The following is a 19,380-nucleotide window of genomic DNA, read 5'->3' as shown; positions in this document are numbered from 1 at the left end:
TCACCTAGCAATATATCACCTATTTCCACTGCACAAAGCATTATAATTAAAGCAATCCTCAAGAGAATTGCCTTGAACAATACTGAGGGAGCAAAGCAGGAGACAATCAGTGACCTTAGTTTCTTATGACTGGTTATTACGGTTGCAAAATCGTGGTAACTTTCCCCAAATTCCTGGTAACTTTCCCCAAATTCCTAGGTTTTCCAGAAACCCAGGTTGGAGGATACTGGATTTCCTACATATTCCATTCTAAAACTCTGGAATTTTCCAAAAGGGATTTCCAGAAAACCTGGGAAATTTTCAACCCTGATTATCCAGGCAGACTATTTACATGACAATTGAGGAACGAACACTTTGAGGACACGCTTCATTTTATTCAATGCAAAAGAGAAACAAACCCCCACCTACAAAGTTCAGCAGTAGGTTGAATGAGAGCACAGCGTCTGATAAACAACATGGAAGCAGTTCTTTGTCAGGAGGGATGGACAGATGAACTTACGGCAGCCCTGCACAATGTCCACTTATACCCATTTAAACAATTACATAGCCATTAATCTTGACCTTAAACAGTCAAATACCACAACAGTGGTCCCACTGTAACATCCCTTTCTACAGAATTCCTGGAACTTCATAAAAACGTGATAATAAATAAATAAATAAGTTCCTGGAACGTCAGAAAAACGTGGTAATAATAATCGTTACATTTCCAGAGACATATGCAACTCGTCTTTTGGTAATTCCTTAAATATATCCCTGTGAAAACCAAAACACCAATGTGTGTGTGTATAGTATTTGTCGTCAGATATTTTCATCCCCAACCTTCCTTTGTTGAAGTTGTTGCTCGAGGAGGCTCCTTTCGAGTAGTTTTAAAGACGAAAAGGAAAGTGTTGAAGACTCTACCCGTATGTACTAACAAAGTCTGTCACATTCTGCCTACACGGGTCTCTAAAAAAAGTACTTTATCAAAAGTACTTTATCTTACCAGAGTATGTTTATCGAAGAGAAGAAGTGTGGCATCTACCACAAATTTAAAAAAATGAAAAGGACATATTTGGATTTTTCTATTCATGATGAATGTGCAAAATAATAAATAAGCCGTATCCTAATGTCACCGTAGCCTGGTGTCAAGCAGTATCCTAATGTCACCGTAGCCTGGTGTCAAGCAGTATCCTAATGTCACCGTAGCCTGGTGTCAAGCAGTATCCCAATGTCACTGTAGCCTGGTGTCAAGCAGTATCCTAATGTCACCGTAGCCTGGTGTCAAGCAGTATACTAATGTCACCGTAGCCTGGTGTCAAGCAGTATCCTAATGTCACCGTAGCCTGGTGTCAAGCAGTATACTAATGTCACCGTAGCCTGGTGTCAATCAGTATCCTAATGTCACCGTAGCCTGGTGTCAAGCAGTATCCTAATGTCACCGTAGCCTGGTGTCAAGCAGTATCCTAATGTCACCGTAGCCTGGTGTCAAGCAGTATCCTAATGTCATCGAAGCCTGGTGTCAAGCAGTATCATAATGTCCCCGTAGCCTGGTGTCAAGCAGTATCCGAAGGTTACCGTAGCCTGGTGTCAAGCAGTATCCTAATGTCATCGAAGCCTGGTGTCAAGCAGTATCCTAATGTCCCCGTAGCCTGGTGTCAAGCAGTATCCTAATGTCATCGAAGCCTGGTGTCAAGCAGTATCCTAATGTCCCCGTAGCCTGGTGTCAAGCAGTATCCGAAGGTTACCGTAGCCTGGTGTCAAGCAGTATCCGAAGGTTACCGTAGCCTGGTGTCAAGCAGTATCCGAAGGTTACCGTAGCCTGGTGTCAAGCAGTATCCGAAGGTTACCGTAGCCTGGTGTCAAGCAGTATCCTCATGTCACCGTAGCCTGGTGTCAAGCAGTATCCTAATGTCATCGAAGCCTGGTGTGATCGAAGCCCGGTGTGATCGAAGCCCGGTGTGATCGAAGCCTGGTGTGATAAGTCATTTGACATTGAGAATTTTAAAAGGAGAGGATTCTGAAAATGTTTGAGGTCTACTAATCAACTGAAACAGAATTAACAATAACTACTGTTTATCAGCCATTCCATTTTCAAAGTACACAATCTAAATCGCAATCCTTTAAAACAATGTTCTATATAATGGATTTATGGCCACAATTTGTAATACTAAATCTAAACGCATTTTCAAATGGTCCAAATCATTACGGACAGACCTATCTGATATTTCACCAAATCTGGGTCCATTTTTGTGACAATTGAAAGGAGATAACATAGATTAGAGTTTATTTTTGGTTCACAAACCTGCTCTGAACCCACAGCATTAAGGAAGTTCAGTCTGGTTTAACACTATAAGAGGAGGAATAAGCTAAAAAACATAGATATAAATAGACTTGGCGTAGTTGTGGAATACTATATCGGACTTATAGATGATTTGTGAGGATAACGCTAGCTGTATGCTTGCTGCAAGGTATTTGACTTTTTTGCCCTCAATCTTGTGTACAGCTTTATGCAGACGTATGTTGCATTTGAACCCGAAAACATGGGAAAAAATCCTCTAAGGTATAGTTTTACTATCAGCTTATTGCACTGACATACAAAAAAGAAAGAAAGAAAACAAGCGTAAGGCCACACCATTTGAACAGATGAGTAACATTCAGTGCTTCAGTGTCCCAGATAAAACATTGTAGGTACCCTTCTCCTTTTTGTGTCTACTTGGGCAAAAAAAACACAAAAAAAACCACACGCGTGCTGTAATAAAATGACTCGAAATCAGACAAATCTCTTACACTAAACAGATCAGTGACATTCATTTACACATATTAAATAGTGTTTTCACATTCCAGTTGTGCATTTCTTTAACCGAGTCGAGTCCCCGTGTCCAGTTTGGAATTTCAAAAGGAAAATGGACAGGAATGAAGAAAGAGAGAGCGAGAGCGAGAGAGAGAGAGAGAGAGAGAGAGAGAGAGAGAGAATAAAGTACAAGAAGTATGCCTTCAATTAACTGGCATTGCAGGTGCTGAATCCTCATGGAAATGTACAGTGAAGTGCAAATTGAATGTGGACTGTTCAATTTGAAGGGAAATGGCTGGGAGTATACGGTAAGTTCCATTAGGACTTGGCAGGTAACACTTTCTTGGGGGTGGCTGGTTTCCTGGTTTGCCATAGGTGGCCGTGGATCGTGATGGCATCCACACTCGCCGACATGGTCTTGGCGGGAATCTGGCTGAACTGCTTCCTGTCCGAGTTGTACTTGTAGAGGCCCTCGATCATCTTGCTCATAATACTCTTGGGCCCGATGCCCGTCAACTTGGTGGCCTCGTCCGTTTCGGGGCTGTATACGTACAGGGAGCGGAACTGGCAACCCCCGTCCCTGAACAACACCAGGAAGTTGTTGGCTTCCGATTTCTCCATTTCCTGCAAAAGCGAAGCAAATAAATGATCATCATCATACAAGACAACAGACGTGTCGTGATGATTTTCATTGTGACCTCTTGCTGCTTTTTAAAAAAAATACAGTGACTTCTGGAGGTAAAAATGTCAGTTTTGAATATGAACACTAATCTGCATATTCTTAGTAAATAATCTATTATAATTTGCCATTTAGCAGACTTTTATCCAAAGCAACTTAAAGTCATGTAAATATCACCATGATCAAATGAAAACCATTCATCTGAGAAGTTACTTTATTGTATTGATGAGCTGTACATTAAGATGACCAACACTGTAGAAATAGAATGACCAGATTACCTCCACAATCTTGTTCTTCTGACCTTCGTTGACCTTGCCCGCCAGGCAGCAGTGGGCTAGCGCGTTCTGGATTATATGCTTGTTCGATTTGGCACTCGGCTCCTTGTACAGTTTGGGCCCTGTGCACACCAAGGGGGAAAAAGATGATCAATCGTCATAGCAACCACTCTACCAAGGGCCTCGGAGGTTGTGCCAGCAGTTTGTCAGTAAATCATTTATAGGCGTCATCTTAACATCCTTCATCATGGAATCTCAAGACCAAGTGCCTTCTACGCTATCATCATCCTCTTCTTGATCATTTCAGACTGACATTTTGCTGAGTTAATTTCACTCTGTTTTTGCTTGTCTCAAGTCAAAATCAATAATTAATGCACAACAATCATGGCATATATGCACGTTAGATTCAACATGTTACTCAACCAAATGTGCAGAGTAGGGGTTCGCAAAATTCCAGTAACTTTCCCAAAATGCACTGGTTTCTCAGAAATTCCAGTAACTTTCCCAAAATGCACTGGTTTCTCAGAAATTCCGGATGGAAGATTCCTGGAATCGAGAGAGAATAAGCAGAACATCTGGGAATCCGCCAACCTGGAATTCTGGAAACCCAGGGTGTTTTGTTTAAGTTATCAGAATGCTCCTACCCTAGTGCAGAGTGACAAAAACATAACTCAAGCTGTTAGTGGTATTCTAATTTCAAATATGAAAATATGATTGCAATTTGAAATGATGAATTGGACACAAAATCAAAAGTCATAAACAGCATGAAGTGTCCCGCTGTATTTCAGAACTTCACAGAGATAATCAAGATAAATTATAACACAGATAATAAATGTGTCTTAGTGGCGATGTGGTGACCACCCACCGGTGTACTCGGTGTTTGACTTCACAGATGAGGCAGTGGAGCCATTCTCCCAATCGTCCTCCCCAGTCCGGCTCCCAGATCGACAAGGGGACAGAAAACCATCTGCAGAATCAGGCCTGACACACACACACACACACACACACACACACACACACACACACACACAGTTACTTAGGTCACCTCTCTCCAAGGGCTGTTACCTCATATGTAGAGTATAGCCTCTTTAAGAGCTTCAGTACAGGCTATTTGTGTGCAAAGTACAAACGGTGTTTACCCTAAAAATGTGATAATTTTGACATGGATGGGCTTTGGCCAGTACTGTTCTTTGTATATCAAGTACAAGCGTTCTCAAGAGCTCTACACAGTCTAAGCAAACGGAGCCGTTGGAGGTCCAGCCGCACAAAATACACGCGACTCCGTTTTCTTAGACGTCAAACAACTGTGAAGCAATGTGATGAAATCAAGTCCTCTAACGGGGACAGTTACTACAAACACCTATATCTCAACCAGCACATCTGGTTGAGACAGACTTAGCATGGGGAAGAGGTGACGGTCTGTTAGTGAATGCAGCACGTGGAATATAGGCAGGGATATTTCCTGTTTTGTGTAGAGAGGGGAAAAAAGGCATTAAAGCAGGGGTTGATGGTGAGATCTGACAAGGTCACAGTGAAGGGTTTTGGTGGAACCATGAGGCATCACATGGTTCACGTTCATTAGGCACCAAACGGATGAAAACATTGCAAACGTGCTCCTTTGCATGCCCTAATGAACATAGCCCTGTACTTGGTATTGGCCCAGTGTCTTAAGACTTGCCATTAGAACTCACGTTCTTACATTTACATTTTAGTCATTTAGTCAACTCTTATCCAGAGCCACTAAACAGTAGTGAGTCATACTGGTCCCCCCCCCCCCCCCCCCCCCCCCGTGGGAATCAAACCCACAACCCTAGCATTGCAAGTGCCATGCTCTACCAACTGAGCTACACATCTACAGAAGCTGGGAGAGTGAGGTGGCTTCAGGTTTAAACTACTACACAGGAACTAACCTTCTCCTTCTCAGTTTAGGAGAGCTCAGTAAGAAGCACAGACTGCCAGAGTGTAAGCTGGCACTTCTGACAGTTCCAGAACATTAGGAGGTCAAAGAGAGAGTACGTAAGAAAGAGAGGGTAGGTAAGAAAAGAGAGGGTAGGTAAAGAAAGAGGGTAGGTAAGAAAAGAGAGGGTAGGTAAAGAAAGAGAGGGTAGGTAAGAAAGAGAGGGTAGGTAAGAAAGATGGTGGGTAAGAAAGAGGGGGTAGGTAAGAAAGAGAGGGTAGGTAAAGAAAGAGAGGGTAGGTAAAGAAAGAGAGGGTAGGTAAAGAAAGAGAGGGTAGGTAAAGAAAGAGAGGGTAGGTAAGAAAGAGAGGGTAGGTAAAGAAAGAGGGGGTAGGTAAGAAAGAGAGGGTAGGTAAGAAAGAGAGGGTAGGTAAGAAAGAGAGAGTAGGTGAGAAAGAGGGTAGGTAAGAAAGAGGGTAGGTAAGACAGAGAGGGTAGGTAAGAAAGAGAGGGTAGGTAAGAAAGAGAGGGTAGGTAAGAAATAGAGGGTAGGTAAGAAAGAGAGAGTAGGTGAGAAAGAGGGTAGGTAAGAAAGAGGGTAGGTAAGACAGAGAGGGTAGGTAAGAAAGAGAGGGTATGTAAGAAAGAGAGGGTAGGTAAAGAAAAGAAGAGTGCAGAGAATATAGAACGTGTTAGCTGAGTTAAAAGCTGTTGGTGGGAGAAAGGGGTTAACAAAATAGGTCAGAAGTGATACTCAAGTTCAATGAAACAGTGCCAATAGTGTAATTTTAGGACGAATCCTAATTTCCACTTAAGTCAAATTGAATGTGGAAGTTAGGATTCACCACTTAAGAGTAGAATAAATGTTAAGATGAAATGCAAGTACGCCTACTTATGCATCTTTTTTTATATACTGTAAACAGAAAGGTGTCTGACCTTGGTGTTCTCTTCTCAGATTGCACAGTGTCGCTGTCCCCCAGGTTGAGAGAGGCCAGACACAAGCTGTCCCCCAGGTTGAGAGAGGCCAGAGACAAGCTGGGCACTGAAAAAACACGAGGTTGTGAAACCTAGATGTGAAACACAAGTTTGGCCAAAGACTGGACCACACAGTTACACCACGATCACAGACGCCGCCCACCTTGTCACGACTAGCTGCAGCATCATCTGATGTGCGCAAACTAAAACACACCTCCAGTATGGCTCATTCAATTTGACAATAATTTGATTTGGAGTTCACGTTCATAGTTAAAAACTGACATTGGTTGCCTAGGAACCCACCCAGAGTCCCACATAGCATAATGAAGTGTCTTTGCCAGACTACCAGAGATCGATTCATGCAACACATTACAAGCTCAAATGAGTCAAATTGGTTTGGCAAAGCAGTTAAGAAATCCGTCAGGGTTAACTACTGCATTTAAAATAAGATGCTTTCACAAGGAAGCAATGCAAATGGTTAGTAGCACGAGTAGATGGCATGCAGATCTCTACTGCAACTAGAACCGTCTCTGGTCTGCCATAAGAAGCCATGCTGAGCTGCAGAGAAACAGTGTTTTATCACGGGAGGCACTGAGCTGCATAGAAAGCGTTTTATCACAGGTGGCATGCTCAGGCACAATCGCCACGCCAACACAACACCACCATTGACTCCTGACTCTTGAGAGAGGTCGTCTCCACAGTTACCTGCTGCCCTGGCCGGGGATCTGGAGTCCATGCTGTCCCGGTGGATGGACCTGGGCCGGGCTCTCCTATGCTTGGCGCCGGACGGCCGCTGCGGCTTCATCACCGTGTCCATGTCCTCCATGAGCTTGAGCTGCTTCCTCCTCAGGTACTCCTGCTTGATTAACTCCCGGCGACTTTTCTCATCTTCCTTCCTCGCGTGCTCTTCCTCCGCTTTCACTCTGCGAGGGAAGAGGAAGGGTCGTTTATGAGCGTCAATAGAAGACCGTAGATTTTACTAGATGAAGAACAGCTAAATCTATGACGAGACGTAATCGTACATAAACTATGGGATGTAATTGTTCATAGTATGAGACCAAACAATCACAATCCATTACATCACCATTTGATGTACTTTGACCAATACAATTGGATTAATTAACATCTAAAAGGCATGATACAATGTGTGACAGGCTTTTAAAACAACTTTTTTTTTTTTTTTTTTAAACTTTCCTCTACAATCAAGTGGGAGTGTCTGGACGTGGGTTTGCATATATGTATGAGAGCACGCGTGAGGTGGAATGGAATACATAGTATGCACCGTGACTCCTCCTTCTTCCGCTCTAGCTCCGCCTCCTGCTGCAGCTTCTTCTGCTGCGTTTCCTTGTCCCTCTTCAGCCTCTTCTCCAGGAGAGCAGCTCTCTTCTGAGCCATGTTGTCTTCCCCGTTCCCATCACCCTGTGGGCAGAGACACACACAGTCAGTTACAGCCAGGAACCCACTACAGGGTCGCAATTCAGAAAACTTGTATGTAGAACAAACATGACATGTAGAAATAAGGAATCACATTGGCTCTATTCATGGATTTTCTATCTGCTACGTAGGACACAGTGTGGCTACTGAACGTAGTCCAGGAATTCCCTGGCTAATGTGAGCTGTTGTTTTGTTTTTTCTGGTACATTTAAAGGAGCAGTTTCACAGACCAAGATTATACAGTACCTATTCCTCTGGACTGAAAATCCCTTTAAGTGGAGACTCCCCTGAACATGCTAGCACTGTCAATGGAGACTTTTAATTGATCTGCTGCTCTTTAATTATTTGTTATTCTTATCTCTTACTTGTTTTTTGTGTGGGGGGGGGGGGTATCTTAACCAACACTGGTTGTTGGGCTTGTAAAGTAAGCATTTCACTGTATTCGGCAGAATAACAAATACAATTTGATTTGATTGAGCATGGTTTTTAGTCTAAGAGTCTGAGCAATGGCCCCTTGCTGAGTGTATTAAAGCAATTTTACAACTAAACTGTGAACGGTCTCTAATCGCATCACCTGTGCTGACCAATGTTTCTTACTATAGCACACTCAAGATCCGATACCACGTGCAAAAAACGGATCATTTGATTTCAAATGTGACCTCATCACAACTATCCAACAACTAGCTCAACATCTCTGCCAACCCACTTTTCAGCAGCTGCATTTTAAATCATTCACAAGCTCCAGTTTCGTGACCTAGATGAAGCGACAGACGACTGGCTAGTTACCGTCCTCACAATAGGAAGAACCATGGTGTCCTCAGCCCGACCTATTTAAAGAGCCATTCCTCATCTCATATTAAGAAAACAGAGTGTATCCTTTCCAAAAAACAAAGATGGCTGCCAACAGAACCAAAGCAATTACAGCCAAATGTCCAGAATATGTCATTTCCACACTGACGTAATGGCTATTGTTTTGGACTTATTATTCAGATGGAAAATATTAATTAATATTAAACATTAGAGCCATTCCAACTGTACAGTGAGTGAAAACAGCTGAAATAGCAACGGTAGGAAAAAGGTCATACAGAACATTTGGGGACACTCTTGAGCCAAAAGGGGTTCTCTAAAATGGACAGAAATATTGAAATGACCAATGGAGGCTGCTGAGGGGAGGACGGCTCATAATAATGTGTGGAAAAGAGCACACGTGGAAACCACGCGTTTGATGTATGTGATACCATTCCATTTATTCCGCTCCAGCCATTACCACGAGCTCATCCTCCCCAATTAAAGGTGCCACCAACCTCCTGTTTCTCATAACAAATTAACAACTAAAACTTCCATAGTGTATCATAACTTCCTACCTTAAAGAAAAAGCCACAGGACATTTTCTCGTTATCGCCATAGGTCCCCTGCATGCCTTCACTCTCCTCCATCCCCTCTCCCTCCAGGGGCTTGAGCACGTACAGAGGCACCTCAATCAGGTTGCTTCTGGCCTGGCCAAACATGTCCGAGATAAGGGGGGTCTCTGTGGGGGTGACCGTAAAGGACTCTTTCACTGGCTGGGCCAGCACTTCAGATACGGTCGACACTATTATGGGTTTAATCTCCTCCATTTTGTACTTGTGCTTCTCCTCCTCCATTTCCTTCTCCTCCGCATCATCCTTCTTGGAAATCTCTAGTGTCCCTTGTTGTGTTCTCTGGTTGTTTTTGGCTGGGGAGGAGGGTGACGATGCACTAACAGCCTCTCTCTCTGGGGATAGCACATGCTCAGTGTCTCCGTCTCCGATCTCAGGGGTTTCACCGGTGGGTTTGTCCCCCATGTAGGTGAAGGCCATGGCCTGGCATGGGGAGAAACGGCGCAGGCGGGGGAGGCTGTCCACGGACTGGGGCGCCGTCAGGCAGCGGTTATAGGGGGCCAGCTTAAGCTCGCTGGGGCGAGGCGTGCGGGGGTTCCGTGAGTGGAAGGAGGCCGACTTCCTCTTGATGCTGGTGGGCGAGCGGTGGGCGGAACGAGGCGAGTCTGTCGGGGAGGGCGAGTCGGAGGAGCGGACAGAGGCGCGAGCATATTTCTGGGGTGAGGGCTGGGTCTCGGGAGGGGGAATGATCCAGGCCTGTTGTTGCCGTTGTTCCCTCATGGCCATGATGACCTCCTGCTGCTGGGCCAGGCGCTGCATCTCCATCTGCAGGAAGCCCAGTGAGTGGTTGAGCTTCTCCATGGAGCGTGTGTAGTTCGCTAGATCCAACTCGCTGGGACCTTGACCTCCCTCTTCTCCCGTGCTTCTTCCTGGGGATTTCAGCCAGCAGACCCCGAAGGGCGCCTGCCCCTGCTCGGCCCCGTCAGGCGTGTCCACTTTGCTCCTCCCAGTTTTCCTCTCCTTCTCTGCAGTCATCTTCCCCATTTCCTCCTCTCCTCCTCCTACTGAGGCACAGTCGGCCTTCCCCTTGACCACGTCCAGGAAAGTGGAGTGGTCCATCCTCTGGCGGTGAAGCGTAAACGCTGCCTCCACCTTCTTCTTCTGCATCTCAATGGCTTTTCGCTTCTCCTCCAGGCGCATGTGCAGCTGAACCATCTCTGTTGCCATGGCCTGAACCGGGTCACTAGGTGGAGGGGCCAGGGCTGGCCCAGTGGGAGGGGCTTGGGTAAGGGGCATGCTCTGTTGATGAACGGGGCTGTGCTCTGGGGTGGGTGCCCAGGAGACGGACAGAGGGAGGCCCAGTTCTGAGCCCTCGGGGGTGGTCTTGAGGGAGCTGCCCCCCCCGCTGCTGCTGCTGCTCGTTCTTCTCCCTGATTCGGGTTTGCTGAGCTTCCGGAACTTCTGCTCTGCGAAGCTGGTCATCTTGATGCCGGAGCTAGTGGAGGGAGATTTGCCGTAGCTTGAGCTGCTGAGGCAGGGGCTGAGTGTGTCCATGTCCAGCTCTATGCTCGTAGCTTCCCCCAGCGAAGAGTCCTCGTCCAGCATCTCGGCGATGTCCTCCGTCCTCAAGTGGATGTCTGTGTCCACCTCTGTGGTTTTAGTGGTGTTCAGTGAGTCCAGGTCCATGTTCTCCTGTTGGGCCTTGGGGTGCAGGCCGACTACACCTCTTCCTCGGTTTTGACTGTGCAGGAAGAAGCCATGGTTGATACCCTCCGTCAGGGAGCATTGTGGGGGCTTCCTCCCGATGTTGTGGATGATCTGCAGGGCCTCCTCCATGCTGGGTATGGCTGCTCCTTTTCCATGCCCATCCAGGGCTGAGGAGCCATTGGGTTGAGGTCTGCCAGGCTGTCTTGGTAGATCGGGGCCTGCTAGGCTGTCCGGGCAGCCCTCCTCCTCAATGTCCACGCCCTGTCCATTGATGGGCTGGAAGGACAGGATCCTCTTCATGCCCCGGGGCATTTGGTGGACCTTGAAGCCCTCTGTGCTGGTAGAGCGAGTCATGCCATGGCCGGGGGGAGTAGACGTCTGGGTGTCCTCTTTGTCGAAAGGAATGTCGAAGGATACCCCGTAAGGCCCAGACCTGGTAAAAACAAACAGTCCATCCATCCATCCATTGTTGTGTGTGTAGTGCTTTTAATAATCCCACAGCCCAAAAACTAAGACCCAACTAAACCAGTGTAATGTAAGCATAACAGGCGTACGATTTCACATCAGAAACATCCTACTCATATACCAAACGATAATGTCAATTTATTCACATAGTCCGTGACACTCACCTTTTCTCCTTGGGCCAGGTTCCTACGTCCACAAAGGACATTGAGGTCGATCTCTTCATTTCACCTGGATGATGAGAATGAACTAAATAAACATGGAATATCAGATATAAGGGACTCCATTCAAATTCAATTCTTTATTAATGTTGAAAGCCAAAAAAAAGTTTGAAGTGATCTTGTTACCTGAGTTCCTAGGTTGAGGGAGGAGAGGCAGACTAGAGAGAGAGATAGACATTTAGACAATTAGATTGACAAATCATGAAAACTTAATGAAAGCTTTTTTCTTTTTTTTAAAGCTTTGGCCCCCATAGCTTGACCAATATATCATGTATGTCGAACACAGAATACCATTCCATATAAGTTTGTATAACCTCTACCCAATATCCCCTGTAGTTGCTGTAACTTTTAACAGATAACCACATCAAAATACTCCAGGTCAGAAGAGCTTTGGCATGCTGTATTGTACTGAACTGTACTGAGCTGATCCGAGTTGTATTGAACTGAGCCGAGTTGTATTGAGCTGAGCTGAACCGAGTTGTATTGAACTGAGCTGAACCGAGTTGTATTGAACTGAGCTGAACCGAGTTGTATTGAACTGAGCTGAACCGAGTTGTATTGAACTGAGCTGAACCGAGTTGTATTGAACTGAGCTGAACCGAGTTGTATTGAACTGAGCTGAACCGAGTTGTATTGAACTGAGCTGAACCGAGTTGTATTGAACTGAGCTGAACCGAGTTGTATTGAACTGAGCTGAACCGAGTTGTATTGAACTGAGCTGAACCGAGTTGTATTGAACTGAGCTGAACCGAGTTGCATTGAACTGAGCTGTATTGTACTGAACTGTACTGAGCTGAACCGAGTTGTATTGAACTGAGCTGTATTGTACTGAACTGTACTGAGCTGAACCGAGTTGTATTGAACTGAGCTGTATTGTACTGAACTGTACTGAGCTGAACCGAGTTGTATTGAACTGAGCTCTATTGTACTGAACTGTACTGAGCTGAACCGAGTTGTATTGCACTGAGCTGTATTGTACTGAACTGTACTGAGCTGAACCGAGTTGTATTGCACTGAGCTGTATTGTACTGAACTGTACTGAGCTGAACCGAGTTGTATTGAACTGAGCTGAGTTGTATTGAACTGAGCTGAGCTGAGTTGTATTGAACTGAGCTGAACTGAGTTGTATTGAACTGAACTGAACTGAGTTGTATTGAACTGAGCTGAACTGAGTTGTAGGGTACTGAGCTGAACTGAGTTGTATTGAATTGAGCTGAATTGAGTTGTATTGAAATGAGGAAAAACCGAGTTGTATTGAACTGAGCTGAACCGAACTGAGTTGTATTGAACTGAGCTGAACCGAGTTGTATTGAACTGAGCTGAACCGAGTTGTATTGAACTGAGCTGAACCGAGTTGTATTGAACTGAGCTGAACCGAGTTGTATTGAACTGAGCTGAACCGAGTTGTATTGAACTGAGCTGAACCGAGTTGCATTGAACTGAGCTGTATTGTACTGAACTGTACTGAGCTGAACCGAGTTGTATTGAACTGAGCTGTATTGTACTGAACTGTACTGAGCTGAACCGAGTTGTATTGAACTGAGCTGTATTGTACTGAACTGTACTGAGCTGAACCGAGTTGTATTGAACTGAGCTCTATTGTACTGAACTGTACTGAGCTGAACCGAGTTGTATTGCACTGAGCTGTATTGTACTGAACTGTACTGAGCTGAACCGAGTTGTATTGCACTGAGCTGTATTGTACTGAACTGTACTGAGCTGAACCGAGTTGTATTGAACTGAGCTGAGTTGTATTGAACTGAGCTGAGCTGAGTTGTATTGAACTGAGCTGAACTGAGTTGTATTGAACTGAACTGAACTGAGTTGTATTGAACTGAGCTGAACTGAGTTGTAGGGTACTGAGCTGAACTGAGTTGTATTGAATTGAGCTGAATTGAGTTGTATTGAAATGAGGAAAAACCGAGTTGTATTGAACTGAGCTGAACCGAACTGAGTTGTATTGAACTGAGCTGAACCGAGTTGTATTGAACTGAGCTGAACCGAGTTGTATTGAACTGAGCTGAACCGAGTTGCATTGAACTGAGCTGAACCGAGTTGCATTGAACTGAGCTGAACCGAGTTGCATTGAACTGAGCTGCATTGTACTGAACTGTACTGAGCTGAACCGAGTTGTATTGAACTGAGCTGAACCGAGTTGCATTGAACTGAGCTGTATTGTACTGAACTGTACTGAGCTGAACCGAGTTGTATTGAACTGAGCTGTATTGTACTGAACTGTACTGAGCTGAACCGAGTTGTATTGCACTGAGCTGTATTGTACTGAACTGTACTGAGCTGAACCGAGTTGTATTGCACTGAGCTGTATTGTACTGAACTGTACTGAGCTGAACCGAGTTGTATTGAACTGAGCTGAGCTGAGTTGTATTGAACTGAGCTGAGCTGAGTTGTATTGAACTGAGCTGAACTGAGTTGTATTGAACTGAGCTGAACTGAGTTGTATTGAACTGAGCTGAACTGAGTTGTAGGGTACTGAGCTGAACTGAGTTGTATTGAACTGAGCTGAATTGAGTTGTATTGAACTGAGGAAAAACAGAGTTGTATTGAACTGAGCTGAACCGAACTGAGTTGTATTGAACTGAGCTGAACCGAGTTGTATTGAATTGAGCTGAACCGAGTTGTATTGAACTGAGCTGAACTGAGCTGTATTGAATTGAGCTGAACTGAGTTGTATTGAACTGAGCTGAACCGAGTTGTATTGAACTGAGTTGAACCGAGTTGTATTGAACTGAGCTGAACCGAACTGAGTTGTATTGAACTGAGCTGAACCGAGTTGTATTGAACTGAGCTGAACTGAGCTGTATTGAATTGAGCTGAACTGAGTTGTATTGAACTGAGCTGAACCGAGTTGTATTGAACTGAGCTGAACTGAGTTGTATTGAACTGAGCTGAACCGAGTTGTATTGAACTGAGCTGAACTGAGCTGTATTGAATTGAGCTGAACCGAGTTGTATTGAACTGAGCTGAACCGAGTTGTATTGAACTGAGCTGAACCGAGTTGTATTGAACTGAGCTGAACTGAGTTGTATTGAACTGAGCTGAACTGAGTTGTATTGAACTGAGCTGAACTGAGTTGTATTGTACTGAGCTGAACTGAGTTGTATTGAACTGAGCTGAGCTGAACTGAACTGAGCTGTATTGAACTGAGCTGAACTGAACTGAGCAGTATTGAAATGAGTTGTATTGTACTGAGCTGAACCGAGTTGCATTGAACTGAGCTGAACCGAGTTGCATTGAACTGAGCCGAACTGAGTTGCATTGAACTGAGCCAAACTGAGTTGCATTGAACTGAGCAGAACTGAGTTGTATTGAACTGAGCTAAATTGAGTTGTATTGAACTGAGCTGAATTGAGTTGTATTGAACTGAGCTGAATTGAGTTGTATTGAACTGAGCTGAGCTGAACTGAACTGAGCTGAACTGAGCAGTATTGAAATGAGTTGTATTGTACTGAGCTGAACCGAGTTGCATTGAACTGAGCTGAACCGAGTTGCATTGAACTGAGCTGAATTGAGTTGTATTGAATTGAGTTGTATTGAACTGAGTTGAACTGAGTTGTATTGAACTGAGCTGAACTGAGTTGTATTGAACTGAACTGAACCGAGTTGCATTGAACTGAGATGTATTGAACTGAACTGAACTGAGTTGCATTGAACTGAGCTGTATTGTACTGAACTGTACTGAGCTGAACCGAGTTGTATTGAACTGAGCTGTATTGTACTGAACTGTACTGAGCTGAACCGAGTTGTATTGCACTGAGCTGTATTGTACTGAACTGTACTGAGCTGAACCGAGTTGTATTGCACTGAGCTGTATTGTACTGAACCGAGTTGTATTGAACTGAGCTGAGTTGTATTGAACTGAGCTGAGCTGAGTTGTATTAAACTGAGCTGAACTGAGTTGTATTGAACTGAGCTGAACTGAGTTGTATTGAACTGAGCTGAACTGAGTTGTATTGAACTGAGCTGAACTGAGTTGTATTGAACTGAGCTGAACTGAGTTGTAGGGTACTGAGCTGAACTTAGTTGTATTGAACTGAGCTGAATTGAGTTGTATTGAACTGAGCTGAACTGAGTTGTATTGAACTGAGCTGAACCGAGTTGTATTGAACTGAGCTGAACTGAGCTGTATTGAATTGAGCTGAATTTAACTGAGCTGAATTGAACTGAGCTGTATTGAACTGAGCTGAACTGAGTTGTATTGAACTGAGCTGAACCGAGTTGTATTGAACTGAGCTGAGTTGTATTGAACTGAGCTGAGCTGAGTTGTATTGAACTGAGCTGAACTGAGTTGTATTGAACTGAGCTGAACTGAGTTGTATTGAATTGAGCTGAACTGAGTTGTATTGAATTGAGCTGAACTGAGTTGTATTGAACTGAGCTGAACCGAGTTGTATTGAACTGAGCTGAACTGAGTTGTATTGAACTGAGCTGAACTGAGTTGTATTGAACTGAGCTGAACCGAGTTGTATTGAACTGAGCTGAACCGAGTTGTATTGAACTGAGCTGAACTGAGTTGTATTGAACTGAGCTGAACTGAGTTGTATTGAACTGAGCTGAACTGAGTTGTATTGAACTGAGCTGAACCGAGTTGTATTGAACTGAGCTGAACCGAGTTGTATTGAACTGAGCTGAACTGAGTTGTATTGAACTGAGCTGAACCGAGTTGTATTGAACTGAGCTGAACTGAGTTGTATTGAACTGAGCTGAACCGAGTTGTATTGAACTGAGCTGAACCGAGTTGTATTGAACTGAGCTGAACCGAGTTGTATTGAACTGAGCTGAACTGAGTTGTATTGAACTGAGCTGTATTGAACTGTACTCACCTAAGTAATAGAATGTGTGCTACTGCAGTTCTATTGTAGTCGTTAGGTAATTATTGTAAAATACAATGTTTTCTTCATAATGACTAGTCTCTTCCCACAGTGGAGCATGCAGGGCGCCTTGGGTCTGGCGAGAGAGACCAGACTTCTCAATAACCAAACGCAACATGTCAAGTGTTGGTCCCATGTTTCATGAGGTGAAATAAAATATCCCAGAAATGTTCCATATGCACAAAAAGCTTATTTCTCTCAAATTTTGTGCATACATTTGTTTACATTTTTGTTAGTGAGCATCTCTCCTTTGCCAATATAATCCGTCCACCTGACAGGTGTGGCATATCAAGAAGCCGATTGAACAGCATGATCAATACACAGCACAATGCCACAGATGTTGCGAGGTTTGAGGGACCGTGCAATTGGAATGCTGACTGCAGGAATGTCCATCAAAGCTGTTGCCAGAGATTTGAATGTTCATTTCTCTACCATAAGCCGACTCCAATATCGTTTTAGAGAATTTGGCAGTACATCCAACTAGCTACACAATCGCAGACCATGCGTAACTACGCCAGCCCAGGACCTCTAAATCCAGGTTATTCACCTGCGGGATCATCTGAGACCAGCCACCTGGACCGCTAATGAAACCGAGGAGAAACGGTCTGTATTAGAGCCTTTTTGTGGGGGGAAACTAATTCTGATTGGCTTGGCCTGGCTCCCAAGTGGGTGGGCCTATACCCTCTAAGGCAGATCGGGGCCCTGCCCATAGATTATTTTCCACCATAATTAGCAAATCAATTCATAAAAAATCCTAAAATGTGATTTTCTGGATTTTTTTTTCATTTTGTCTGTCATAGTTGAAGTGTACCTATGATGAAAATTACAGGCCTCCCTCATCTTTTTAAGTGGGAGAACTTGCACAATTGGTGGCTGACTAAATACTTTTTTGCCCCACTGTACATGTAGGTAGAGGTAAAGTGACTATGCATAGATAATTAACAGTGACTAGCAGCAGCGTATGTAAAGCGTTTGAAGGAATGTGAATGTACGTGTGTTTGTGTGGCGTCAATATGCATGTGTGTGTGTGTGTGTGTGTGTGGTGTGTTGGAGTGTCAGTGTAGTATGTGTGAGTGTGTGGTTAGAGTCGAGTGAGTGTACATTGAGCCTGTGCAATAGAGTCAGTGCAAATAGTCCGGGTAGCCACTTGATTAACTGTTCAGCAGTCTTATGGCTTGGTGGTAGAAGCTGTTGAGAAGCCTCTTGGACCTAAACTTGGCGCTCCGGTACCGCTTGCTGTTGCGGTACCAGAGAGAACAGTCTGTGACTTGGGTGACAATTTTTAGGGCATTCCTCTGACACCGCCTGGTATAGAGGTCCTGGATGGCAGGAAGCTTTGCCCCAGTGCTGTACTGGGCCGTACACACTACCCTCTGTAGCGCCTTGCGGTCGGATGTTGAGCAGTTGCCGTACCAGGCTGTGATGCAACCAGTCAGGATGCTCTCGATGGTGCAGCTGTAGAAACTTTTGAGGATCTGAGTTCAAAATATCTTCAACCTCCTGAGGGTTACTGCACTGTTGGCGCTACATCCACAATAACATCTGCTAACTATGTGTATGCGACCAATAACATTTTATTTTATTTTAATAGGTGTTGTCGTGCCCTCTTAACAACTGTCTTGGTGTGTTTGGACCATGATAGGTCCCATAGTGATGTGGAACTCAAAAGGGTTCTTACCTGGAACCAAAAATAGTTCTACCTGGAACCAAAAATAGTTATACCTGGAACCATAAATAGTTCTACCTGGAACCATAAATAGTTATATCTGGAACCAAAAATAGTTCTACCTGGAACCAAAAATAGTTCTACCTGGAACCATAAATAGTTCTACCTGGAACCAAAAATAATTCTACCTGGAACCAAAAATAGTTCTACCTGGAACCAAAAAGGGTTATTCAAATGGTTCTCCTATGGGAAGAGTGCAGTGTGTGCATACATCTTCTTATGGGTTCCCCCAGTGGGAATCAAACATGCTGTAAACAACTGAGTCACACTGGGCCATTAATGAATAACAAATAGTACCTGGGTGGTTCTGGGCTGGGCGGTCTCTCCATGAAGCTCTTCTTGGTGACATTGGAGATGGGAACTGAGGGAATGTTCCGCAACGATGTGAGGGCTGGCTCTGAAAGCACAAACATCATAACTCTCATTAAAACAAATCCATAGAGCAGGAATGATTTCACTGGGATGTATGAAGGTTTGCCCTCTTACCTTCAGTATCCAGAACTCTTGGTTGTACAAAGGAGGGTTTCACCTCTTCAAACCAATGGAACAGCTCGGCCAGGAACACAAGGTAGTTATTCTGGAAAAGACCAAAAACACAGACAGGATATGGGGTTGAGGCATGTAGTGAATAGAAAGAGGACTCTCTGCAAACATTAACAGTAACAGTAACAGTAACATTAACATTAACAGTAACAGTAACATTAACAGTAACATTAACAGTGCCCAACACCTGGCAAAATAATCCTGCAACATGAACTTGTTGAGAAAAGCATGACAGTTCACAATTGTCAAATGTAGTATACCTGTGCATCCACAAGATGTCTCTGTTAACTTTAACGTTTTTTTTTACGTTTTTTTTTTTATCAGTCAGTACACATCATAAATACTTAATGGTCAGTTACGGTCAGTTAGTACATTGAAATTCTCTTAATAAAAAAAACTTTATTATAGACCCAAGTCAATCCACCAATCTTTTAAGGTTAAGAA

At 44.2% G+C, this 19,380-nt stretch overlaps 1 protein-coding gene across 2 annotated transcripts in view; it reads right to left on the bottom strand.

Annotated features, from left to right (window-relative positions):
* Positions 1 to 353: 353 nt before the first annotated feature.
* The window catches only part of LOC110528753 (calmodulin-regulated spectrin-associated protein 2), a 98,373-nt gene continuing 79,346 nt past the window's right edge, over positions 354 to 19,380 (bottom strand). Inside the window, exons 7-17 of one of the 2 annotated variants that reach the window (XM_036985747.1) lie at positions 18,880 to 18,970; positions 18,691 to 18,790; positions 11,905 to 11,936; positions 11,725 to 11,806; positions 9,395 to 11,528; positions 7,879 to 8,015; positions 7,302 to 7,519; positions 6,558 to 6,663; positions 4,590 to 4,705; positions 3,728 to 3,846; positions 354 to 3,394 (exon numbers count right to left, since the gene is read on the bottom strand). In XM_036985747.1, coding sequence (XP_036841642.1) covers positions 3,089 to 3,394; positions 3,728 to 3,846; positions 4,590 to 4,705; positions 6,558 to 6,663; positions 7,302 to 7,519; positions 7,879 to 8,015; positions 9,395 to 11,528; positions 11,725 to 11,806; positions 11,905 to 11,936; positions 18,691 to 18,790; positions 18,880 to 18,970 — 3,441 coding nt within the window. In that variant the 3' untranslated portion in view covers positions 354 to 3,088. The remainder of the gene's footprint in view (positions 3,395 to 3,727; positions 3,847 to 4,589; positions 4,706 to 6,557; positions 6,664 to 7,301; positions 7,520 to 7,878; positions 8,016 to 9,394; positions 11,529 to 11,724; positions 11,807 to 11,904; positions 11,937 to 18,690; positions 18,791 to 18,879; positions 18,971 to 19,380) is intronic. The other variant, XM_036985790.1, reaches the window with a different exon arrangement.

Source organism: Oncorhynchus mykiss, chromosome 1 (assembly GCF_013265735.2).
Source record: "Oncorhynchus mykiss isolate Arlee chromosome 1, USDA_OmykA_1.1, whole genome shotgun sequence".
Classification (NCBI taxonomy): domain Eukaryota; kingdom Metazoa; phylum Chordata; class Actinopteri; order Salmoniformes; family Salmonidae; genus Oncorhynchus; species Oncorhynchus mykiss.
Note: the sequence above shows the minus strand (reverse complement) of the source record. Positions and strands in the feature narration are given on the sequence as shown.